Here is a 27,809-nt window from a genome sequence, read left to right on the forward strand (position 1 = left end):
TCAGTACCACGTAGTGGCAGATGAGATTTCTACACATCTCCCACTAGATAACCTACAGAGATCTCGGGATTCTGAACCATGCTATAACAAGGATGATCAGCAGAAACTTCAGTCCCCACAGTTGCAACACATAATGGATTTAAGAAATAAATATACAAAAAAAAAAGATAATCTTGTGAGATATAAGTCCAAGGAGCTGAAGTGGCTGACATAATATGACATGCATTTATTATGGAATCAACAATGAAACCCTTTAAATTTGAGTTAAACTGCAGGATGTGATTCCTAAGAATTAAAATACTGCAGTAATGTAGATCCCAAAGGAGACTTATATGCTTGTGTGTTACACATACTGAACACTGTTATAACAACAACTTCATTAACAATAATAAATGATCTATTTATATATATTTATGTATATATTATTATTATTTTCAATACCTTACTTCTTTCACTTGAGCATTTTATCCATTTCCAATTAAAATTAATTGCAACCTGATCCATACATAAAAAATGACAATGTAAGGGGAACGAAGAGAAAGAAAATCCAGTCTCTTTCCATAATGTCTACTCAGTTATATCACTGTATAGCAGCTCTCTACAGTTACTTATTTTCACACCTTTTGCATTTTCCTGAAATCACTCCACAAAACATAACTCTCATCATTGAATAATGCACCCTGAAATACATTTTACCAAGTGATTCAACCAGCATCATTTTCTCGATTTGGAGAGGTCTGCTGCTTCACTCGGCAACCCGTTAGCAGCTGCTGACAGTGGTATATGTAAAGGGATGAGGAACTGATGACCTGATGGATGCTGACTCGATCCACCTGCAACATATATTTCAGAAATTACAAAAGTAAGATTTTATTCTTATAAGTCAGGGATTTTCAAGTGATCAATGGAAGTAAAAGTATAATCTAGAAGGGCCAATGCATACCAAGTGTTCGATGAAAACAATAACAGTTTGATCATCTGAGAAAAAAAAAGTGATATTTGATGGGTGAGTTCCCTAATGTCTAGCAGACTAAACATTTTTTAAATTTTTTAAATTGTTTATCATGTAGAAATGGCAGCCATTTCTGTACCAGTTTTTTTGCATCTGTTGTCTTTTTATTTATTCAGTAATAATTTGCCCAAGGCTTTTCACCACAGTCAGGACTATAAATTAAAACCATCATCATCTAGCTGAAGGTATTCCTTAATATATTTTTACTAGCTAACAGTAGTTTCTACAGGAGGAGTAATTTCTCTGCCTTAATATTTTTGTGCTATTACACTATATAACATACTTAAGCTTTAGAGAGTATCGAAGGTGAGAAGCTTACACTTAAAAAATATACTATTTTAAAAAACAAAATTCTTGAATTTTTCATTTTTTGACCAGCAATATCTTTGTCAGAGGATGAGACAAAAATCTGAAAATTAGACATGGAATAGACCTTTATGATATCAATTTTCAGTATAAATTTCAACCTCTAGATTGAGTTGAAAGTTAGGAAGACAATTTACAAATATGAGTCAAAAATACATTTTTTAACATTTACAATATCTGGGCTAATGCAATGAAGTGTATCAGTCATATAATTTAAACATGTCTATGATTAACTGTCTTTTTTTTTTTTGAAAAGTAGCCAACTAATTACATTATTTTGTTCTCAACTTATTTGTTTCTACATCATCATTCACTGAACATCTGATTTCTTCACTTAGTTTGGGCATTAGGTTACAAGTTCACCCAGTTATGGTTGTAAATTCTAGGGGAGACAGCTTCTTCAGTACATTTTTAACTGGCAACCAAACTTCATCCTTCTCAACTTTTCTGAAGGAGGTACATGGTCCTGGTGGGTGGTAAAATGTAACATGCACATCTTGGTGTTGACAAGCAATATTATCAACTTTGGCAATCCACCACTGTTCATCATAAACACAAGCCACTATGTCTTTATTTTGAAGTGTCAGTGGTACAAATTCAAAAGAGGTAAAGTTCACTATAAGTGGATGCAGATGTGATCTTACTCTTGAGCAAGTTGTGTGACTGGGATATAAAACAATGAAAAGATCAGGGGGCTTTAATCTTGTGACAACTGGCATCTCTTTCCTTCAGAACATTGGCGTAACATTCTTATATATCCCCAAATTTTACAAAAACACAGGTAATTCCTTGTATCTATTCTTTAAAGAATTTAATGATTTCTTGAGGTGTCAAGATCTCTTCCCCACAGATCCGCCACAGTGTAGCTTTTATGACAGCTTGCTTTGTTGCATCTCCATGCCATCACACATGTTCTTCCCACGACATAACATGCAAACGTTCCATTCCACATCAAGTCCAAAATAATCTTGTAATATATATGATACAGTTCTATTTAGTTTGTTAATTAAGTAGCTGCAGTCAGTGTAACACAAAACTAGTGCATCAATACTGATCTATCTCTCTCTCTCTCTCTCTCTCTCTCTCTCTCTCTCTCTCTCTCTCTTTACATAAATATTCTGCACACACAGCAAGTAAAATAGTGCATACACATGGCAGCAGGCAGACAAGATGTAGCAAACCAACTTGTACCACATGACATGACAGTCACGAACTTCAATTTAATGCTATGTTGGTCCAGGTGCACTTTACCACACTTTTATAATCTGCTAGGATAGATGGAAAAGTCCCCATTTAAATTTGCTTTGGCCTTCTTGTAAATATATGAAATACAGTCAATATGCATAATATTCTAAATTTAATATATATGTATTTTTTAATCCAAGAATTTCAGCCATGTATCATCAATCCTTAAGTTATAACCATCGCCACTGTTACTAACAGAGGTGACTAAACAATCATATTAACCATTCTTTGGTTCCTCCGGCCAAACAGTGGTCATATTTATATTTACTCAATCCATTGTTTATTAACAAAGAAAAGTGCAAGTAACATGATTATTGACAACAGAAGGGGAGGCGGCTACGATAAAACTGTAACACATGACAATGATGATGATTACACATTTCACAGATCTCTTTAATTGTAACAAAAATTTACATTTTGGTCGTGGATATTTTGCAACAGAGCTCTCTCATTCAGAGCCGCACATTGTCTACTCGTTTATTTCCCTTTTGCTCTTGTGTTTTACTTTTTTTGTTCACACTAATTCAGTGTAAATTTTCGAAGTATTTGCAACACAAGTTCCTGCTCTCCATACAAGCTGTCACGCTCAAATTATTCTCGGAACCGAGAATTGGATGAAACCTGAAGCAGAAAGCTCCGTAATGTTTAGCAAGGCACGGAACGAATACTGAAACGACAGGTTAGGTGCCGTACTGGGGGAGCGTTCATTGCAATCGACAAAAATATTGTCTATTGAGGTCGAAACCGATTTTTTGGAGTTATCAGAAGGCGAGTAACAGACCTGTATGAACTCAATTATTGCAGTTTTTACCGGCCAACTGATTCCGCCGTTACCATTTTAGAATCATTCAAAGCTAGTCTACGCTCAGTAGCATGGAAATATCCTGATCGTGCTATATCGGTTGGAGGCGACTGACGTACCGAGTGTAGATTAGACGTTGTAGGTGGTATGGACAGTGAAGTTGTTTTGAACACGTTTACCGAAAACGTGTGCTGAACAGGTAGTTCGACAGCACACACGTAATGGAAGTATTTTTGACCTTGCAACTACAAACAGTCCTGACCTTACCGACAGTGTCGGTATACAGTCACGGGATAGCGATTTTGATATCACAGCGAGGATGGTTTACTCAAGTTACCAAACCCTCAAGAAGGTTAGAAAGAGTAGATACACAGTTGTTAGCATCCAGTTTAGACAATAAATGAACATCAGTTAGTTCTAATATGATGGACGTAGAGGCCTTACGAGCAAAGTTTAAACTGATTGTAAATCGCATCCTGGAAAAGTACGTGCCGAGTAAGTGGATTAAGGAGGGAAGAGACCTGCCGTCAAATAAATTCGGAAAATGTTGAGGAAGCAGAGACTGCTGTACTCTCGGTTCAAAAAAGAAGAGCGCGCAAATACGACAAGCAGAAGTCATACGTCTGTAAACAGATCGCCGGGTGAAGCATGCAGTTCCCAGTTCCCGTCGTCATAGCTTAGCAAACGATTTTCCCGAGAAAATTCTGGTCCTACGTAAAATCGCCATCGAAGGCTTCTATCCAGTCACTTGTTGACCACTCTGGTGAGTGTAGAGAGAGAGAGAGAGAGAGAGAGAGAGAGAGAGAGAGAGAGAGAAACACACGAAGTTTTAAATTTCCACATTTAAGAAATCATTTAAATAAGAGGATCGGACGAACATCATTTGAACGTCCAACATACTACCGTATGTAGGACGCAGTAACAGGTATTTCTGGCGTTGGGAAGCAACTGAAAGAGCTGAAAACATGTAAGTCGCCAGGTCCGGATGGAATCCCAATTCGATTTACATAGAACACTCAACGACTTTGGCCCCTTACTCTGCTCGCATTTATCGCCAATCTCTTGCCAGCGCACAGTCCTAAGCGACTGGGGAAAAAAAAAAAACAAAAAAAAAAAACGCATGCATTTCAGAGGCGAACCGTTAGATTTGATACTGATAGGTTCGATGAACTCATAAGAATCACGGAGATGTTTTGTGAACTCAAATGGGATTCACTGGAGTAAAGACGACGTTCTTTTCGCGAAATTTAGAGAGCCGGCATTTGAAGGAGACTGCAGAACGATTCTACTGCCACCAATGTATATATCGCGGAAGGACCACGAAGATACGAGAAATTGGGGCATATAGCCGTTCTTCCCTTGCTCTATATGACGTCGTCTGATGCGTAATGAACTGATAGCACGGATGCCATTGCTTTTCTTCCAACTGTTCAAGAAACACAAATATCTCAGACAGCAATGCCGTCACTGACATGATCGGTGGCAAAATGTAGTGTTTTGTCCTACAGAGAGGTTTGCATCTGACCGAGAAGCTACTGGCCTTCAGGCTGCATTATAGAATGGCAGAATATAGATACTGGCTTGAATTAACCACTAGATACAAGATGCAATCTAGACTGATCTTATTAAGGGCAATCTGAATAATCACCAGTACATCAAATAGATGGTTCTAAATGGCACATTTCAGCTGGACAATTTCAAGGCAAATGCGGTAAGGAATGTCGGAGTTTTCTTCAACGAACGCACTAATACTAGCGCTTCTTCGTGATGATCTGAAACGTCTACTAGTAAGTATGTCTAGGATACGACTAGTCAACAACTTTTTCCTCACAGTCCTCTACGAACCACTGTTGATACTATAATAGGAAACTGAGTGCATGAGGGCCGCTTAGGAACATTTGCAGGCCCTCTTTTAATTCCGTAGACTGCATCATGAGCAAGCTTCACACGGTACGAAATTCTTGAAGTCAGGAAGATCATGTACTGTTATGTATTATTAATAACCCAAGATTAATTTCTGTCACTTGTATCCTTCTTGAGGTTGCAATTTTTACGGACATTGGGGCAACCAGTTGCCAGCGAGTTGTCAATTTGCTGGAAGGCACTTGGAAAAAATTGTTTGAAGACTGATTTAAAAAGATGAGGGGAGCGCTATCCACTGGGATAATCATTTTGGAAAGCAAAATCAATGAGGCTGTACAGTGAAGCCTTGTTAATCACCGTCAAATTTTGAGCCAAAGTCGCATTCATCGAGGCCAGTGTGGAAATCAAAGTTGTTCATGGGTTCCATCTAAAGGAAAACTGACATCTCTCAGTCCGTTGAGTTACGGTACATTTTGCCTTTCTCTTCAAGTCCGCTGTCTTATTTCGTTCTGCTGTCATGGAGGGGATTTTATGCTATACTGCTAAAGAGTCAGAGTGATTACCTCATAGGAAGTCATAATTGATATTACAATGCCTTTAGGACAATCGGCACTAGCGATGGTGTAAGTGTATATTCAGACTGCACATTTGAGACCACTTACGTAATCACTTACAGCTCGTGTTATACTGTGATTTTAACATGGCCGGCGCTGGATCCCATTCGATGATGAGTTGGTATCCTGTTTTCCTGTTACGCACATTTGTCGATCCGCGTACTTCTACTGCTTCTTTACTAACGTTGTCCCAATAAGAAGACGTCGATGAGAGAATTTTGATGTTTTTGTACTGCATACTGTGTTCAGTAGTGAGCCAATGTTCAGCCACTGAAGATTTCCTCCTGGCAGGTCCAGACGGGTGTGTCGTCGATGTTCGACGCATCTGTCCTCCACGATGCGACACGTTTGTCCACGTATGACGTCCCGCAGCTATAGACACCATGCCTTCTTATACCAAAATCATCTTTCACTCAGCCTAAAAGAGCTCCGAGTTTCGTTGTTGGGCATAACACGCACTTAACCTTACGTTTCACCAATAATCTTCCTATCTTCGAAAAAGCTCCGCCGACATATGGCAGGGAGACCACTCCTATTTGTTCTTCACTTATTCCGGCTCTTCACTTTGCCTAGCACGCGCCGGGCCAATCTCCCGTTCAGAATATCCATTCTCTAGAAATACAAGATGGTGGCAGCTGGTGGCCTGTAAGTCTAAGCCCGTGTGTGTAGGTTTACAGAACAAAGCGTTACCCAAGGTACCATCCTTTTTTCTCCGCAATAACACGCCCAGGAACGATAGTTCGCCGTTTTTATCCATCTACAACGTAAACTCGATGTTCGAATGGAGATAATTTAGGTGTTGCATATCTGCGCTATTGGCCAGCGAATTTGACTCGTTTACGCCTGCGCATTTCCTTCTCACACTGGCATAGGAGGTTTCGGTCACAGCCTCAGCAGTGCGTTCGCCACAGCTGAAGATGTCCGTGAGCTGCGCCGACGAAATATTGCGGAAATTTCACATCGAAATACGACGTCTCTCTGTGAAGAATGTTCAAAGACTGAATTCTTCAGTACTATAACTCCATGTACTATTTGTCTTAATTATCTCAAAGTACCGTTACACTGCACTAAAGACAACCCCCCCCCCTCTCTCCCCCCCCCCCTCTCTCTCTCTCTCTCTCTCTCTCTCTCTCTCTCTCTCTCTCTCTCTCTCTCTCTCTCTCTTTTTCTCTCTTCCCCCCCCCCCCCTCCCCCATTTCTAATCCAGTTACGGAGAAAATATAATAAACTCAATTCATTACAGGTTTACAGTTTAGATATACATTTGCGAGGTTCAACATATTAGATGTAATAAACTACATTTTAGAATACGAAATTTATCACAGCGGCATAAGAACACACAACTGAGCAAGGAGCTTATACTGGCATTACATGTGTAACGTAAATTATATTGTCCACAATTTTTCAGGAACTGAAGTAAATCGGTGTCTACATCTACATAGCTACTACACAATTAACACTGAAGTGCTCAGAAGAGGGTTCATACTACCATAACACTCAAATCTTTCACTGCGAGCTCCAATTTGTCTTATTTATTATGACGGTTATTTCACCCTATATAAGTGAGTACATTTTGTAAAAAGATCTCACCGCAACGAAAAACGTCTTTCTTTTAATTATTCCCACCCTAACTCGCATATCACATCCGTAACACCCTGTCCCTATTTTGCATTGATATGAAACGAGCAGCTCTTCTTTGAACTTCATCTATGTCCTCTGTCAATAACATCTCGTAAGGATCCCATATCGCACAGTAATACACAAGAAGAGGACACACATGCGTGGTGCAAGCAGTCTTTTTAGTAGATCTGTTGCTCCTTGTAAGTGTTCTGTCAATAAAACGGTCTTTAGTTCGTCTTCCCACAACACTTTGTGTTACTGTTCCAAATTAAGTAGTTCGCATTTGAGGTCCGTAGGTATTTAGTTGAATCGCCAACCTTTAAATTTGTGCGATCTATCATGCAACCGAAATATAATGGGATATTTTAGTACCGATGCGGACGACCCCACACTTGGACAGCCTGTAAGTATGGATCTTTCGTCGAGAGTGCGGTTGTACACGACTGCTAAAAATGGAGCTATTTCAATCAACATACTCCGAAACAGACGTAATTGGTATACAATTTGCAGCAAATGACTTATTTACTGAGTGACGTAAGTTGCTTGGCTATACCGAGGGTATATACTTCTAAGCTACTCGTGTTGGCAGCTGTTCTCGATTCGAATTCTAGAGTATTTACTGCATCTTCTTTGGTGAAGGAATTTTGGAAAACTGTGTTCTGTAACTCTACATTAGCGGGCTGTCGACCCCAATTTTTCTTCCTTCTAATACCTTTTAAAGTAAAGAAGGTTAGAGATCCGAGCCACATCGATATTTATAGAGAAGTGGCATATCTTCTTCAGATGCAGAAGCACGATGCAGGAAATCTGCCGTAGCTTTCTTGGACGAACCATACCATTATTTAGTTTAAACGACTTAGGGAAGTTGCGGAAAACTTAAAATATGGGATGACCGAAACTGTGCCCACCCCTCCAACCACCTCGCAGTGTTTAGAACTCTCACTAGTTCGCTCGCTCTTAAACCTCGCGGAGCTGATGGTTGGTTTTGTCTACACAGTTCGTACTGAGAAGGAAACATCACCAACTTGACCTGATATTTTCGAAGAACAAAGGCACACAAGCAAGATATCACCTCAGAAATAAATCCCGCAAGAAAATTTGGGCCATAACTTGATAGTACGCAGTTATGACCTTCTGAAACTATAGATTTCAAAACTTTCGGCGTACCGTTTGTCATCCGCTCCGCCCCACTGCAGCTGCGTAATGCCCGTGCGCTAGAACTTCACAGTGGAGTGAGTAAGAGGTCTGTGAAATACTATTTTGAGACTGGAGACATACTTTGTTCAGTGTGTCAGACTACTCGGTTTCTAACCTGTAACTAGTGCCGGAGTTTGTTTTGCTTTTAACATTTTTTACGCTAGATTCATAAATGCAGTGTTGAATGAAACAAATTTGTATGTCGTTAAAAAAGTAGCGTAGCGCTATTTAATTATTAACGTAGCTACTGTTCGTTATTTGCTTTGGATTTTAAAGGTGACACTGTCAATGTGAAATAAACTTGCAGGAGAACCGTTATTCTTTCAATTGGAAATCGAAAATCATTAACTTCATAATAATGATATGATTTCGAGTCATATAGATAGCTGAAGAGTGACAATCCTAGAACACTGTGAATATAAAAACTGAGGTGACATAAGTGATGGGCACTTACACAGATGGCGGTAGTATGACGTGCACACGCTGTAAGAGGGCAGTGCATTGGCAGAGCTGTCATTCATGTGAAAAGGCTTCCGACGTGATTATAAGCGCACGACAGGGATTAATATCCCTTGAACGCGGAGCTAGACGCATGGGACATTACGTTTCACAAATCGTTCGGAAATTCAATATTCCGAGATCCAGACTGTCAACAGTGTGCCGACAATATCAGATTTGAGGCATTACCTCTAACCAGGGACAACGCAGTGGCTGACGGCCGCCTTCACTTAATGACAGAGAGCAGCGGCGTTTGCGTTGAGTTGTCAGTGGTGAAAGACGAGCAACACTGCTTACGAAAACCGCAAAAATCCGTGTGGGACGTACGACGAACGGATCCGTTAGGACTGTGCAGCGAAATTTGACGTTAATGGTCTATGATAGCAGACTACAGATGCGAGAGCGTTTGCTGAAAAGTACAGCGCCTCTCCTGGGCTCGTGACCGTACCGGTTGGATCCTAGACGACTGGCGAACCGTAGCCTGATCCCGATTTCAGTTGGGAAGAGCTTATGGAGGGTTCTAGCGTAGTGCAGGCCCCACGAGGCCACAGAGCCAAGTTGGACTGTGTGAGCTGGTGGTGGTTCCATAATGATGTGGGCTGTGTTTACATGGAATGGACTGGGTCCTGTGGTCCAGATGAACCAATCATTGACTGGAAATGATTATGTTCGACTACTCTGAGACCATCTGCAACCATTCACGGACTTCATGTTCCCGAACGATGCACCATGACACCAGGCTACAACTATTCGCGATTGGTTTGAAGCACGTTCTGGACAGAATCAAATTTTCACTCTACAGCGGAGTGTGCGTTGATATGAAACTTCCTAGCAGATTAAAACTATGCGCCGGACCGAGACTCGAACTCGGGACCTTTGCCTTTCGCGGGCAAGTGCTCCACCAGCTCGCAGGTCACTTGGGCAAAAGGAGGTCCGACGCGATGTTAGGAGGTATCCTATAACGTTTGTCACCTCGTATCATCTGTGGATGTGTGTACAGTATGTACGTGTACGAAGTTACACCGACATCCCACTGTGTCGTCTTAGAGCTTTCCTTTTTTTGTCAGGCTGCGTATATCGAGATTTACAACATTACAGGGACTTTTCAGTAAGCAGACACCGCTCATCTCTTGGCCGCACCGCAAACTGAGGTCAAGCTAAGTCTCTGGTGTACAACTTTGGTGCATAACAGAGCACCTACTTCATTGTGGAACTCAAGATTCCTAAGAATTTTTAGTGCCACATATGCTTAATTGAGGAACAGGTGATCCGGTAAAGAGTTGTAATATAACATGTTGTTGTATATATTGTTTACGTACAATTTTAATGATCAGCTGAGACGTCATGAAAAGAAAATAATCGACCTCTGTGTCTCTGTGGTCGCAAAGAAAACGTGAAAACGTGCTTTTCCATATTTCTATGAAAAATCGTCAGATAACACGATAACAGTTGTCCGTGTGGCGCAACGGAAGTCAAATTTTTCACAAGATGTGCGCTCAGTTATTATGCTTTCTAAGGTGTCTAATGACCTCTTTCACTAACAGCGAACGAGTCGATGTGATGATTAATAAACTGGACACGCATTAGAGAAGATCAGGATTCAAATATCTGTGCAGCAGTCTAGACAGTTTTTGCTTGGTTTTGCTGTACCGTTCAAAGCAATTGCTGGATGGAATAGTCCCTTTCAGACAAACATCGCCAACTCCCACCCTGTGAAGTCCTAGTTTGCATTCCGTCTCTGCGGCATCGTCATCGACCAAACGTTATGTCTCATTTTCTTCCTTCCCTCCTTCCTACCGCTGGCAGTTTCAAAGTGAATATGTGTCGATTGGTCATCATGTGCTGTCGGCAACAATGGCTCTGCTAACAGCTGGAGCGGAAGGTATTCAGCTTTTCCACGACTGGAGATGTTAGGTACTATGTGGTAGGAGCTAACGTACTGGATTAGTGTTACAGTTGAATAGTTTTCGACTTTCTAACCTTAACTGACCATTAGGGAATTTTATTTCTTGACAATCAGACAGTCTGATGCTAAGATACATCTGAATAATTCAAATGCATTATGCGTATTCATGTGAGCAGGGTACCACTAGAAGTAGAGGAACGACGACAGGCACCGTGTGTGAAGGAATGTGTGTGTGTGTGTGTGTGTGTGTGTGTGTGTGTGTGTGTGTGTGTGTGTGTGTGTGTGTGTGTAATGTGCTGAAAATAATTTTAACGTGACAGAGGTACAAGCTGTGTATTTGATGAAACAGAATCGCTGTGTTTAAAGCGTGTGGGTTTGCCTGCTGCCGTGCAATAAGTAATCTGCATTACTACGTTTTACACGATCAATTTAATTCGTCCTACTAAAATGAAGACCAAACATGAAACCCATTGAATATATGAACATATGGTGAGAACATATTTATATAGCTTCACCATTAGCTGCTGTCGAAAACTTTATTAAGTTGCTACTAGTTTCTGTCTATACGTGGACCACCTTCTGGCTTTTTTGAAAAAAAAAATATCGTCATAGCATTTTGCTTTCTGAGAAATTATACACAGCTGCCTCAATATTAAATAGGCAAGCATCAGTGCTGTTATTACGTGTGACTAACATGCTTCTACCATCTGCACACATCTGTACTTTCATTGCTAAAGGTGGCAAATCGCTTTTTAAAGATCTGCTTAAGTTATTCTTGGGCGAGCATATTAAAAATAACTTGCCCGTGTCTTGCAAGAAGCATATTTGCCACCTTTTGCAACTAAAGAAAAGATGTGTCCAAACAGCGAAAGTGTAATATTGACGTGCAATAACACAGATGCTTGCATATTTAACTTTATATTAAGACAGCTCCATGCAACACACGAGAAATAAAAATTCTATAACAAATTTTCTGACCAGAGACAGTGGCAACTTCATAAAGTTTTTGACAGCAGCTGATGGTGAAGCTATATAAACGTGTGTTTCATGCTAAGAATCTATATCCAATGGGCTTCGCATCTGCTTTTCGTATTAAGCTATGTCTTTACATATTATAACTGATGGCAAATCGAGAATGTGATGTTACAGACGTTAAGCTTAACTGACAATGAAGAGGAGAAACTAACGCCACTGCAGACTGCGACGGAACGTGCCTTATGAATGTTGTATTTGAGTCAATCGATGGTGTTCAAATAACGGAAGGAGGGAGTGAAATTAAGAGATCTGTCCCGAAGATGAAAAGTGCTCCGAATAAATATTCCATTCACGATATGGACAAATTTTATATTTCAAGATTCTGTGAATAATGCAGCAAGGAACTATCAAATTCAAATGGCTCTGTGCACTATGGGACTTAACATCTGAGGTCATCAGTTCCCTAGAACGTAGAACTACTTAAACCTAACTAACCGAAGGACATCACACACATCCATACCCGTGGCAGGATTCGAACCTGCGACCGTAGCGGTCGCGAGGTTTCAGACTGAAGCGCCTAGAACCGCTCGGCCACAACGGCCGGCAAGGAACTGACAACTTCGCGTAAACGTCGCAGATTTTCTGATGTAATCTCTAACGAAAGAGAGAGAGAGAGAGAGAGAGAGAGAGAGAGAGTGAGAGAGAGAGAGAGAGAGAGAGAGGAGGGGAGGGGAGGGGAGAGACGATACAGAGGACGCACCAATAAGATATCCAAATGGCCAAAAAACACAAACGAATACAATTCCAAGAAAATTGGAAGATTTATTCTAGAATAAGTGCTTCACAAGTTTAGAAAGTCACGTTGACCCAACTTTAACCTGTATCCAAGCAATTGTTCGGCTTGGCATTGATTGACACACACTGACAACAGTCATGCTATATATCTCCTAGTATCGTGTCGAACCTCATATTTAACCGGCGCAGTGCAGCTACTTGACGCACTATGGAATCAACAAATCGTCGGAAGTTCCCTGCAGAAATATCGAGCCATGCTGCGTAAATAGTCGTTCATCATAGCGAAAGTGTTGCTGGTGCAGGATTTTGTGTATGGAATTATCTCTCGATTATGTCCCATAAATGTTCGATGAGATTCGTGTCGGGCGATCTGGGTGGCCAAATCATTCACTCGAACTATCCAGAATGTTCTGCAAACAAATCGCGAACTACTGTGGCCCTGTGACATGGCGCATCGTCATCCGTAAAAAATCCATCGTTATTTAGGAGCATATAGTCTATGAATGGCTGCAAATGGTTCAAATGGCTCTGAGCACTATGGGACTTAACATCTATGGTCATCAGTCCCCTAGAACTTAGAACTACTTAAACCTAAGTAACCTAAGGACAGCACACAACACCCAGTCATCACGAGACAGAGAAAATCCCTGACCACGCCGGGAATCGAACCCGGGAACCCGGGCGTGGGCAGCGACAACGCTACCGCACGACCACGAGCTGCGGACGCTGCAAATGGTCTCCAAGTAGCCGAACATCAACATTTCCAGTCAATGATCGGTTCAGTTAGACCACTGCACCCAGTCCATCCCATGTAAACACAGCCTACACAATTACGGAGCCACCACCAGCTTGCACAGTGTCTTGTTGACAACTTGGGTCCAAGGGTTCGTGGGGGCTGCGCCACACTCGAAACCTACAATCAGCTGTTACCAGCTGAAATCGGGACTCATGTGACCAGCCCAGGAGAGGTGTTGCAGGCGATGTGCTGTTAGCAAAAGCAGTCGAGTCGGTCGTATTCTGCCATCGGCCATTAACGCCAAATTTCGGTGCACTGTTCTAACGCATACATCCCACACTGATTTCTGCGATTATTTCACACAGTGTTGCTTGTCTCTTAGTACCGATAAATTACGAAAATGCCGTTACTCTCGGTCGTCGAGTGACGGCCGTTGGTCACCGCTCTGTCCGTGGTGAAAGGTAATGCCTGAAATCTGCTACTCTCAGTACACTCTTCACGTTGTAGATCTCGAAATACTGAATTTCTAACAATTTGCGAAATGGAATGTCATGTGTCTAGCTCTAACTACCAGTCTGTTAATTCCCGTCGTGTGGCCATCATGACGTCAGAAACCTTTTCATCACCGGAGCACGAATAATAGCTTCCCCAATGCACTGGCCTATTATACTTCGTCCATGTCATAATACCGCCATCTGTTCATGTGCATATCATTATTCCAGCAGTTTTGTCACCTCAGAGCCGGCCGCTGTGACCAAGCGGTTCTAGGCGCTTCAGTCCGGACCCGTGCAACCGCTATGGTCGCAGGTTCGAATCCTGCCTCGCGCATGGATGTGTGTGATGTCCTTAGATTAGTTAGGTTTAAGTAGTTCTAAGTTCTAGGGGACTGATGACCTCAGACGTTAAGTCCCATAGTGCTCAGAGCCATTTTTTATTGCCTCAGTGTCGTTGTAGAAAGGAATCCAGAGAGATGTTCTGCACAAGACTCTTGAGGAGAACATCCACATCTATCAGTCAATGCCAAGCCGAATAACTGCTTCCATGAGGGCCAGAGGTAGACCAATGCCTGCCTTACTTCTAAATTGGTGAAGTTCGCTCTCTCTCTCTCTCTCTCTCTCTCTCTCTCTCTCTCTCTCTCTCTCTAATAAATCATTCAGTTTTTCTGAAATTGTAATCATCTGTATGTCTGCACATGTACATTTCGGCTATGCTGGTTACGGAAGCATCTTCCATACGAGCACCAAAATTTGACCACTTTCGAATTCGTTTAGCTCCGACATAACGCACTTACAGATGCAAAGAAGACAGTTCTGACCACGAAAGACACTCGCAACGTCTTGAGGGCACTGGAAAAGTTTCGTTCGTGGTCAAACACAACAGCGCCACCTGCAGGCTTGGCCAGCATCTGCATTTACGTTCAAACATGCATTTATCTTGCTGTTTGCCTATTTTTGTCCAACCCACGTACGTTAAACTGTGGTTATACAGGGTGTAACAGAAGTAAGTCTTAAAAATTAGGGAGATTGCAGAGGATGAAATTTTAAACGTTTTGCTATAAGGAACCAATGCGCTGTTGAAAATCCACACAGCACCTGTACGAGAAATTACCAAGTGAGATTCTCAATGAACATTTGGGGTGGAAGTCTTCGAGATCACGTCTTATCAGATCGTTTTAATGGTGCGTAGTATTTGAACTTTCTGGATAATGCCTCGCCTAATCATCTGGAGGACGTTCCCTTGCAACTATACACTAGTTCGTGGTTTCAGAAAGACGGGGCTTCAGCGCACTTGATCTTCGCGCTTGGGATATCTCATAGACAACTTCAGGCCGAGTGTAACTGGAAGGGGATGTCTAGTCTCATGGCCTGGTCTCATCCCTTTTGACTTTTTCCTCTGGGCTTATGTAAAGTTTCTTGTGCACTCACCACCAATGGAACAATACCTGAGCTCACTGATCGCATCTTTACAGCGTTTGATACCATCAGAGTGGAGCGCGGAATCTTACACACAACCAGACAAAATATGGTGTGTCGTTCAACGTTATGTAATGAATTGATGGTTGTCACATTGAAAATTTACTCTATGATAGTGAATCCACGGATGGGTTGACAGTATTTACGTTTTCTGAACTACAGTATTATGGTGTTTCATTTAGCAAACCGAATGCGAAGAAAGTGCATAGTGCTATAGAAACTTTATTTCACATTTCCAGCTACAGGTTCCTCATATCAATTGTCATCCTGTTACACCGTGTATATTAACGAAGTTATGAAGTGCGATCGGTACTGTCCTGATCAGCTTGGCATATAAGCGCGCGACAGTGGTCCATTTTTAAGCATACCGGAGCGTAAACTTTTGCTACCTCAATCTCCCCCCTTCTCGGACCTATGTCTCTCATGCCTTGGTTCCTCGTTAAACACTAACGGCGCGGGAAACAGTAGCTGTATGGATTTATGATTGAGTGTTTAAGGAAACCAAACAGTGAATGGCATCACAGTCTACTATTCACCCATACCACAGACAGAAGCAGTGGACCCAATCTGTTTGCACATACAGTAAATTCTGTGTGTAATTGTGAAAGTGTTGTAAATATCTGCATAGCGTGTATCTGAAGCAGGACATGGGAACCAGCCCGGCATTTACTTAGGGGTGTGTGGGAAACCCACTTACAAGCTGGTCGGTACACCAACTCATCGTCGTTAATCCGCCACACAGATTGGATCCAGGCGGGTGCATGTATGGAGTAACAAACATCGCGCCTTTCTTGAGTGAGAGTTTTGCTAATGGCTTTATGATTAGAGATACTAAAAGAGAAAGGGCTTTTATCTCTACGAACCTAATGACGAAAGGGAAGGGGGCAGGAAAGAGCTTAAACTGAACCGATCAAAGATGGTGAAGGTGACACACACACACACACACACACACACACACACACACACACACACACACACTGGTTGTGAAATAACTATCCCTCCATTCAAAGTGATCAGATGAAATCAATATAGGATGGTTTGACGGGTATTTTGTGTGCTGCCCCTCCCGAACACTAGCCGTATGTCTACATGTCTCAGTTATTCAAAATACTTCATGACGAACAATACTTCGAAATGTGAGGTCGGCCTTCCGGCAGTGACAAAACTGAAAAATGTACTAAGTTATACTTTCTCATACTGGATGAATATGTTCTCTCTCTCTCTCTCTCTCTCTCTCTCTCTCTCTCTCTCTCCCCACTCATCTTCGTTTAGTTGTCGTGAGTAGTTAATACTGTTAGACGTAGTTATTAATTCCGTTTGAGTGCAATTAAACCTCTGCGGTAAACTGGCTCGAACTGTCTCACAGAAATATTGTGTATTCAGTTACGTTGCTGTTAGCAGCTCATGTGCACATCATCACATTTCCCATGTATAAGCTAGTATGTTTACTGTGTTTACGCGTCAGCTACATGGAAAGTGAAACAAAATCGAACCCACGTTGGGTTCGTTAACAGATTTTTTGCAAACTGTCACACGGGAAGTGCAGGGCCCCAAGAACGAATTTTGCTCTGGACATCAGTGTGTTTGGTGTGCAGTACACCTATTATTAACTGGGAACGACAGACATTTCTATGTTACCCAAAATTCTACTACGAATCTTGAGGGTTGTGGATACGAACATCCGTACACAGAATTTAAATAATAGTAATTACTAAATCGTGAGTTGACAAGTGAGCGTACAGTGACGTCAAAGTGACGTGGAATGGTACAATGAAGTCTTTTCTGAAGGTATTTGTGCGGAGTGTAGCCTTATCTACATCTACATGGATACTCTGCAATTCACACTTAAGTGCCTCGCAGAGGGTTCATCGAATCATTTTCATACTACTTCTCTACCATTCCACTCTCGAATGGCGCGTGGGAAAAAGGAACACCTAAATCTTTCCGTTCGAGCTCTGATTTCTCTTATTTTATTATGATGATCACTTCTCCCTCGCCGGCCGGTGTGGCCGAGCGGTTCTAGGCGCTTCAGTCTGGAACCGCGCGACCGCTACGGTCGCAGGTTCGAATCCTGCCTCGGGCATGGATGTGTGTGATGTCCTTAGGTTAGTTAGGTTTAAGTAGTTCTAAGTTCTAGGGGACTGATGACCTCAGATGTTAAGTCCTATAGTGCTCAGAGCCATTTGAACCATTTGAACTTCTCCCTACGTAGGGGGTGTCAACAAAATATTTTCGCATTCGGAAGAGAAAGTTGGTGATTGAAATTTCGTAAATAGATCTCGACGCAAAGAAAACCGCCTTTGTTTCAGTGACTGTCACCCCAACTCACGGATCATATCAGTGACACTCTCACCCCTATTGCGCGATAACACGAAACGGGCTACCCTTCTTTGCACTTTTTCGATGTCCTCCGTCAATCCAACTTGGTAAGTATCCCTTACCGCGCAGCAATATTCCAGCAGAGGACGGACAAGTGTAATGTAGGCTGTCTCTTTAGTGGGTTTGTCGCATCTTCTAAGTGTTCTGCCAACAAAGCGCAGTCTTTGTTTCGCCTTCCCCACAATATTATCTATGTGGTCTTTCCAATGTAAGTCGCTCGTAACTGTAATTCCTAAGTATTTAGTCGAATTGACAGCCCTTAGATTTGTGCGATTTCTCGTATACCCGAAATTTATCAGATTTCTTTTAGTACCCATGTGGATGACCTCGCACTTTTCTTTGTTTAGTGCTAATTGCCACTTCTCGCACCGTACAGAAATTCTCTCTAGATCATTTTGTAATTGGAACTGATTGTCTGATGATTTTACTAGGTGGTAAATTACAGCGTCATCTGCAAACAATCTAAGGGAGCTGCTCAGATTATCACCTAGATCATTTATATAAATCAGGTACAGCAAAGGGCTTATGACACTACCTTGCGGAACGCAAGATATCACTTCTGTTGTACTCGATGATTTACCGTCTATCACGACGAACTGTGACCTCTCTGAGAGGAAATCACGAATCCAGTCACACAACTGAGACAATACTACATATGCACGCAATTTGATTAATAGTCGCTTGTGAGCACCGGTATCAAAAGCCTTCTGGAAAACTAGGAATATGGAATCGATCTGAGATCCCTTGTCGATAGCACTCATTACTTCATGGGAATAAAGAGCTAGCTGTGTTGCACAAGAACGATATTTTCTGATCCGTGTTGGTTATGTATCAATAAGTCATTTTCTTCAAGGTGATTCATAATGTTCGAGTACAGTATATGCTACAAAATCCTACTGCAAATTGAGGTCAGTGATACGGGTCTGTAATTCAATGGGTTACTCATATTTCCTTTCTTGAATATTGGTGTGACCTGTGCTACTTTGCAGTCTTCAGGAACAGACCTTTCGTCAAGTCAGCGGTTGTATATTATTGCTAAGAAAGGCGCTATTGTGTCTGCGTACTCTGAAAGGAACCTGATTTGTATACCATCTGGACCGGAAAACTTGCCTTTCTTAAGTGATCTGAGTTGTTTCGCAACACCTAAGATATCTAATGTTATGTCACTCATGCTAACAGCTGTTCTGGTTTCGAATTCTGGAATATTTACTTCGCCTTCTTTCGTGGAGGAATTACGGAAAACTGTATTTAGTAACTCCGCTTTAGTGGCACCATCATCGGTAACATTTCCATCGCTATCACGCAGTGACGGTATTGACTGTTTTTTGCCACTGATGTACTTTACATACGACCAAAATCTCTTTGGGTTTTCAACCATATTTTGAGACAATATTTCATTGTGGAAACTATTAAAAGCATCTCTCATTGACATTCGCACTAAATTTCGAGCTTCCGTGAAACTTAGCCAGTCTTGGGGATTTTGCGTTCTTCTGAATTTGGCATGCTTTTTTCGTTGCTTCTACAACAGTGTTCTGACGTGTTTTGTGTACCATGGTGGTTCAGTCCCGTCTCTTACTAACTTATGCGGTATGAATCTATCTGTTGCTGTCGATACTGTATCTTTGAATTTGAGCCATATCTGGTCTACACTTACATAATTAGCTTGGAAGGAATGGAGACTCTCTCTTAGGAAGGCATCATGCGAATTTTTATCTGCTGCTTTAAATAGATGTATTTTAAGTTTATTTTTAGTGGTTTTGGTTGATTGGTTTTGTACCCCGCTACAATGACCTTGTGTTCACTAATCTCTGTATCCATCATGACGCTCTCTATCAGATCAGGATTATTTGTGGCTAAGAGGTCAAGTGTGTTTTCGCAACCATTTACAATTCGTGTGGGCGCATGGACTAATAGTTCAAAGTAATTCTCAGAGAAAGCATTTAGTACAATTTCGGAAGATGTTTTCTGTCTACCATCGGCTTTGAACATGGATTTTCGCCAACAAATCGAGGGTAGATTGAAGTCCCCACCAATTATAACTGTATGAGTGGGGTACTTATTTGTAATGAGATTCAAGTTTTCTTTGAAGCGTTCAGCTATTATATCGTCTGAGTCGGGGGTCGGTAGAAGGAGCTAATTATTATTTTGGTACGACTGTTGAGTATAACCTCTACCCATGGTAATTCGCAGGAACTATCTACTTCAACTTCACTACAAGATAAACTACTACCAACAGACACAAACACACTACCATCTACTTTATTTAATCTACCCTTTCTGAATACGGTTTACGCCTCTGTAAAAATTTCGATAGAATTTATCTTCAGCTTTAGCCAGCTTTCTGATCCTATAACGATTTCAGCTTCAGTGCTCTCTATCAGCGCTTGAGGCTCTGGTACTTTTCCAACACAGCTACGACAATTTACAACTACAATACCGACTGTTGCTTGGTCGATTCTCGTCGTTTCTTTGCCCTGTACCCCTTGAGACTGGAGCCCTTTTGATACTTCCCAAGACTGTCTAACCCAAAAAAACCGCCCAGTCCACGCCACACAGCCCCTGCTACCCATGTAGCCGCCTCCTGTGTGTAGTGGACACTTGACCTATTTAGCGGAACCCGTAATCCCACCACCTTATGGCGCAAGTCAAGGAATCTGCAGCCTACACGGTCGCAGAACCGTCTGAGCCTCTGATTCAGACCCTCCACTCGGCTCTGTACCAAAGGTCCGCAATCGGTCCAGCATAGGAGAACACTGAGGGGACAAAAGTCATGGGGTATCCCCTAATATCGTGTCTGAGTTCCTTTTACCCGGAATAGTGCGGCAAGTCGATGTGGCACTGACTCAACAAGTCGTTGGAAGTCCCCTGCGGAAATACTGAGCCATGCTGTATCTACTGACGTCCATAATTGCGAAAGTGTTGCCGGTGCAGGATTCTGAGCACTAACTGATCTATTATGTCGATCTGGGTCACCAAAACATTCGCTAGAATTGGCTGTACAAACCAATCGCGAACAACTGTGGCCCAGTAACATGGCGCATTGTCACCCCTCGCAAATGGCTGCAAATGGTCTCCAAGTAGTCAAACGGAACAATTTCCAATCAATGATCGGTTCATTTCTACCAGAGAACCCGTCTGCTCTTACCAACTGAAGTCTGGACTCATCTGACCAGGACACGGCTTTCCAGTCGTCTAGGATGATGATGATATTTGGATTGTGGGGCGCTCAACTGCGATGTTATTAGCGCCCATACAAATTCCCAACCTTTGCTCAGTCCAATCTCGCCACTTGCAAGAATGATGATGAAATGATGAGGACAACACAAACACCCAGTCATCTCTAAGCAGGTGAAAATCCCTGACCCGCCGGGAACCGAACCCGTGACCCCGTGCTCGGGAAGCGAGAACGAGACCGCGAGACCACGAGCTGCGGACCCAGTCGCTGTCGGCGATGTCGTGCTGTTAGCAAAAACAATCGCGTCCGTCGTATTCTGCCATAGACCATTAACGCCAAATTTCGGTGCACTGTGCTAACGGATATATTCGTCGTACATCCCAAATTGATTTCTGCGGTTATTTCACACAGTGCTGTTTGTGTTTTAGCACCGACAAATTACGCAAAAGCCGCTACTCTCGATCGTTAAGTGAACGCCGTCGGCCATTGCGTTATCGGTGCTGAGAGGTAATGCCTGAAATGTGGTATTCTCGGCATACTCTTGACACTGTGGATCTCGGAATATTGAATTCCCTAACGATATGCGAAATGCAATGTCCCATGCGTCTAGCCCAAGTACCATGCGGCGTTCAAAGTCTGCTAATTCACGTCGTGCGAGCATAATCACGTCGGAAACTTTTTCACATGAATCACCAGCTCCGCCAATGTACTGTCCTTTTATACCTTGTGTACGCGATACCACCACCATCTGTATCTGTGTATATTGCTATCCAATGAATGTGATGCCACAGAAGAATGCTGAGGATTACATGGTGAGGACGAAAAACTAATGAGCTACTGAATCGAATTGGGGGGGAAAAAAGCACAATTTGACTAGGAGAGGGGATCGGTTGATACGACACATCCTGAGATATCAAAGAATCGTTAATCTGGTCATGGTAGGAGGTGCTAGGAGTAGAAATTGTAGAGGAGACTAAAGGTTGAATACAGTAAGCAGGTTCAAATTGATGCAGCCTGCAGTGTCTATGTAGAGATGAAGAGGCTTGCACAGGATTGACTACCGTGGAGAGGAGCATCCAACCAAACTTCAAACTGTGATGGAATGCTGAAGAAACAGAATGACGATTACCGGCGAGGAAATGAGGTTGGTGATATACGGGAGAGTTAGACAACTTCCTCACCACGGCGAGATTTCGATAACAAGGGGTCGCCGGTTTTCACCCTCCTGCGTGCATGACTGGCTTCTCTTGTGTTGTCTTGTAATGGGACTACCTCGACACACACACAAAAAAGGCTGTACGCATTAATGTGGAACTACTTGCGGCTATCGCTGCCTGCCTTTCGGCCTTTAACTACGTTACTGTTCTACGAAGAGTTTCATTATAATCGATCCGTTCGGTTCGCAGGGTTTCCTATTTCACTAAATAAACGTTGCACTCCGCTGAAAAATATGTACGATGTCCGACACAAGTGAACGCGACTGACGCTGCAAATCTGCGTACTCATCGAATAGCTCGCCGAGCGAGGTGGACTCGCATTCGGGAGGACGACAGTTCAAACCCGCGTCCGGTCATTCATATGTAGGTTTTCCGTGATTTCCCTAAATTGCTATGCCGGGATCTGTCCTTGAAAATGGTACGGCCGATTTCCTTCCCCATCATTAACACAATCGGAGCTTGTGTTCCGATGTCAACTGGACGTTAAACCCAGTCTTCCTTCCTCGTTCCTTCCGAATAGCCTTCGGTCGGTTAATTGGAGTCACCTTCTCATTTGAGTCCACGTACTTCTGCTTTCGTTCCTTTCAATGGTCAAAGCGTTTCTGCATTTCTTTTTCCGTGAGCGCCGCTGTTTCTAGCTACCGGCGAGACGCAGAGCAACTTCTATAATGATTTGCTCGTCCCCTGCGGCTGAGTTGATAGATTTTGATGAAACTCGCCTCAGCTCGAAAATCATTCTCGTACTAATACGCCTCGCCATATACACGCCAAAGAAACAGGTATAGGCATGCGTATTCAAATACAGAGATATGTAAACAGGCAGAATACGGCGCTGCGGTCGGCAACGCCTGTGTAAAACAAGTGTCTGGCGCAGCTGTTAGATCGGTTACTGCTGGTACAATGGCAGGTTATCAAGATGTGGTGTTATGGTCGGCACACAGCATCTCAGAGGTACCGATGAGGAGGAGAATTTCCCATACGACCATTTCGCGAATATCAGGAATCCTTAACATCAAATCTCCGACATCGCTGCGGCCGGAAAAAGTTCCTGCAAGAGCGGGACCAACGACGACTGAAGAGATCGTTCAACGTGACAGAAGTGCAACCCTTCCACAAATTGTTGCAGATTTCAGTGCTGGGCCATCAACAAGTGTCAACGTGCGAACCGTTCAACGAAACATTATCGATATGGGTTTTCGTAGCCTAAGGCCCACTTGCGTACCATTGATGACTGCACGACTGCGAGTCTCGTTTCAAATTGTATCGAACGAATGAATGTGTACAGCTATGGAGACAACCTCATGAATCCAAGGAACCTGCATGTCAGCAGGGGACTGTTTAAGCTGGTGGAGACACAGTAATGGTGTGGGGCATGTGCAGTTGGGGTGATCTGGGACCCCTGATACGTCTAAATACGACTCTGACAGGTGACACGTACGTAAGCATCCTGTCTGACCACCTGCATGCATTCAAGTCCATTATGCATTCAGACAGACTTGGGAAATTCCATCAGGACAATGCGACACCCCAAACGTCCACAATTGCTACGGAGTGGCTCCAGGAACACTCTTTTGAGTTTTAAACACTTCCGCTGGCCACCAAACTTCCCAGCCATCACATTATTGAGCATATCTGGAATGCCTTGCAACGTGCTGTTCAAAAGAGATCGCCACCCACTCGTACTCTTACGGATTTTTGGACAGCCCTGGAGGAGTCTAGGTGTCAGTTCCCTCCAGCACTACTTCAGACATTAGCCGAGTCCATTCCCCGTCGTGTTGCGGCACTTGCGTGCTCGCGGGGGCCATACACGATATTTGGCAGGTGTACCAGTTTCGTCGGCTCTTCACTGTAGTTCCTTAGTAGTCCAAGCAGTCTCGCCTCTTTGGTGCTGAGATATTGTGCCTAATTCTGACTACATTTCCGCACAGGCCCACCAGAGGCTTACAAGCAAAGCATAAACCAAACGATTGTACCATGTAGTTACACGTCGTCGTCGTCGTCGTCGTCGTCGGAACCGTTTTCGAGAAATCAATGTTCAAAGTTTTATGAGCCTGTCGAAAACAATATTGGCATACGACAGCGCAAGTCGTCGAGCACAGTCAAGGCGGCTGACTGGAGATCTTCCCGTCTTCCTTTAGTCACACTTACTTTTTTTTTACTGTTTCTCATTTTCCCCCAAACACCTGCATCGCTACAACGAATCTTGTTTCTTTGGAAAGGAACAACAACAACAACCGTAATAACAGTACAAGGTAAGTCTGAAACGTTCGGCGAATGTTCTCAAAAAATAATGAAAACAAGTGTTCCAAAGAAAATTCCTTTACAGACCTTCAAAGCAATCACCATTACCTACAATACACTTCTGAAATCGGTTGTAAAGCTGTTGGAAGTTGTCAGAATACACTTCTCGTAGACTCGCTTCAAGCACGTTGGCCACGCATTGTTGGATATCTGCGTCATTAGAAGAGATGAGATCTGGTGCTACCAGATCCGCCGACCAAGCGACAGTCAATGGCATGTCGCTCACTTCTTCCCTACCTCCCACAAAAAGTCGGCTGACAAAATCCGAGAAGAAAACGATGCTGATTGCCTTTATCGACAGCGAGGGCTCGATCCATCACAAATTTCTACCCAAGAGGAAAGATAAACACGATGCCGTCGACTACCGGTCTCCGGATCGTACTGGTAGCATCAGGTCTCAACCCCAAGTGCGTTGTAGCTAATGGTGGTTACTTTTAAGGCCAGTAAAAGTATTTTCTTCGTAACTCTTGTTTTCTGTATTCTTTGAGACTATACACGGAACTCTTTAGACGCAACTTGTATAATAAGAAATCGTGAGGACACAAATATTGCTCTGTCCATACATTTATACGCGTATAGCAGTCAAACCAGGCTATTCTTGTTTTGAATGATGTACACAGTATTTCGTTTTCTCCTTCTCTTCTGGATGCTTCGCTTGTTTGGTACGGCGGATTATTTTTCACGACTCCATTCATAAGGTCTAACGTGTATTACTATGTCCGAAATTGTCTTCAACTCCATCGCTGCTTTCAAATACTACGGATGAGCTGCTCAACGCCATGGATACCGAATCTCTTGTTTTTCTGAATCCATCTGGGCATTCACTTATACATCCTTACCTTTTCAAGGAGAGACAATGCGTCTGACTCGTCATTCTTCAACTTGTGTTTTTTGTGTGTATTCCCGTGTTCTTATTAAACTGAATGCCTTGAAGTTTTCTTTGCAAGTGTTCTTTGGCGTCTTTAATACATGTGTGAAATACAGAGCGAGCGCCACGAAGACGGCCCTGTACAAGGTCTGGTGGTGGCGCATGTGCAAAGACTGTGTAGTGCCGTCCACTAGGTATACCGTACATATCAAGAACAGGCAATAATGTTGCCACATTCATAACATTATCTGCAGAAGTCCATAGAATTCACTGTCTCACGGATCGCGTGCCACTGCCTTTACACTTTTTCGAAATATTTTGAAGAAAGCTAAAAAATCAATCTCTCTTTCCCTCTCTCTCGCGCGCGCACACACACACACACACACACACACACACACACACACACACACACACACAAAAGACTGATCGCAAGAGGAAAGCAGCTTAAAACGCTATGGAGAACTGTCCAAAATGAATGACAGCATTTTGATATCATGTACGGCGGTGTCCAACGATGCGAGGAGGGTGCGGATTGTAAGCAAGCATAAATGCAAGTACCGAGCAAATGAAAATGTGTACATTCGTTGTGTGGGGACGCAAGGAAGTTCCAGGGTATCAGCGTTGGTGGTGCATCGCGTGTACTTCATTGTTGGTGATCCTTTTCCTGCAAGACAATGAATGGCGAAGGATATTTATAGATGTTGGGATACCGTGCGTGGCCAGCGAGAGAACTTGACATCTCTGTATGATGGACGGACGAGTAGTCCGCGATTGCTTTGGATAATATGTTCGAGGATCGCTAGACTTGAGGAACTGGATCACATGTAGACTGCATGAGCCACATGCCTTAAACCCTTACCCCTCCCCCTTTCAATTCCACACAACAAATCCTCTGTGTTTTGCCTGCGCGGTATGAGACTATCGAAACATGACGTGTATGATGCTATTCGAACGACTTGTCTTCTGTCTACTTGGAAATCAGCTCAATCAGCGAATAGCAGCCTGGTGAACAAAAGCTGAAAATAGAGAATAAATGACGGGGCGAATTGCCATTGTCTCTATACACTGAATCAGAAAAAAAAATCCCCGAATCGCTACTCAGCCACAAATACATCACACAGGTCAAAATATCTGGGAAGAGACGAACATAAACTTGCTACTTATAAGTGACAAATTACTGGGAAAAGGACAATATTTTTCTATTAGTCTAACCGAAACAGTTGCATGGTATACAGGGTGATTCAAAAAGAATACCACAACTTTAAAAATGTGTATTTAATGAAAGAAACATAATATAACTTTCTGTTATACATCATTACAAAGAGTATTTAAAAAGGTTTTTTTTCACTCAAAAACAAGTTCAGAGATGTTCAATATGGCCCCCTCCAGACACTCGAGCAGTATCAACCCGATACTCCAACTCGTTCCACACTCTCTGTAGCATATCAGGCGTAACAGTTTGGATAGCTGCTGTTATTTCTCGTTTCAAATCATCAATGGTGGCTGGGAGAGGTGGCCGAAACACCATATCCTTAACATACCCCCATAAGAAAAAATCGCAGGGGGTAAGATCAGGGCTTCTTGGAGGTCAGTGATAAAGTGCTCTGTCACGGGCTGCCTGGCGGCCGATCCATCGCCTCGGATAGTTGACGATAAGGTTTCATAACTAACCTTTCTCGTAGGACTCTCCATACAGTTGATTGTGGAATTTGCAGCTCTCTGCTAGCTCTGCGAGTCGATTTTCCTGGGCTGCGAACAAATGCTTGCTGGATGCGTGCTACATTTTCATCACTCGTTCTCGGTCGTCCAGAACTTTTCCCTTTGCACAAACACCCATTCTCTGTAAACTGTTTATACCAACGTTTAATACACCATACTTAGTTCGAAATGCACGCTGAACAACTGTCGTCGATTCACTTCTGCCGTACTCAATAACACAAAAAGCTTTCTGTTGAGCGGTCGCCATCTTAGCATCAACTGACGCTGACGCCTAGTCAACAGCGCCTCAAGCGAACAAATGTACAACTAAATGAAACTTTATAGCTCCCTTAATTCGCCGACAGATAGTGCTTAGCTCTGTCTTTTGTCGTTGCAGAGTTTTAAATTCCTAAAGTTGTGGTATTCTTTTTGAATCACCCTGTATAATCCATGTTTTCCACCCAAGTCCAGAAATCCCATCCAAAAACAGCAGCGTTCTCGACTTTACTTGAACCGCTGAAGGACAACGGACATTTTTAAAATAAAATTTTCATCGTTTACCTATTCCC

At 42.8% G+C, this 27,809-nt stretch overlaps 1 protein-coding gene across 4 annotated transcripts in view; it reads right to left on the reverse strand.

The window, feature by feature from the left end:
- Positions 1 to 369: 369 nt before the first annotated feature.
- LOC126471433 (serum response factor homolog) overlaps positions 370 to 27,809 on the reverse strand; it is a 246,263-nt gene continuing 218,823 nt past the window's right edge. Inside the window, exon 6 of one of the 4 annotated variants that reach the window (XM_050099593.1) lies at positions 370 to 833. In XM_050099593.1, coding sequence (XP_049955550.1) covers positions 715 to 833 — 119 coding nt within the window. In that variant the 3' untranslated portion in view covers positions 370 to 714. The remainder of the gene's footprint in view (positions 834 to 27,809) is intronic. The other 3 variants (XM_050099595.1, XM_050099594.1, XM_050099596.1) reach the window with 3 other exon arrangements.

The sequence above is a fragment of the Schistocerca serialis genome, chromosome 3 (assembly GCF_023864345.2).
Source record: "Schistocerca serialis cubense isolate TAMUIC-IGC-003099 chromosome 3, iqSchSeri2.2, whole genome shotgun sequence".
Lineage (NCBI taxonomy): Eukaryota > Metazoa > Arthropoda > Insecta > Orthoptera > Acrididae > Schistocerca > Schistocerca serialis.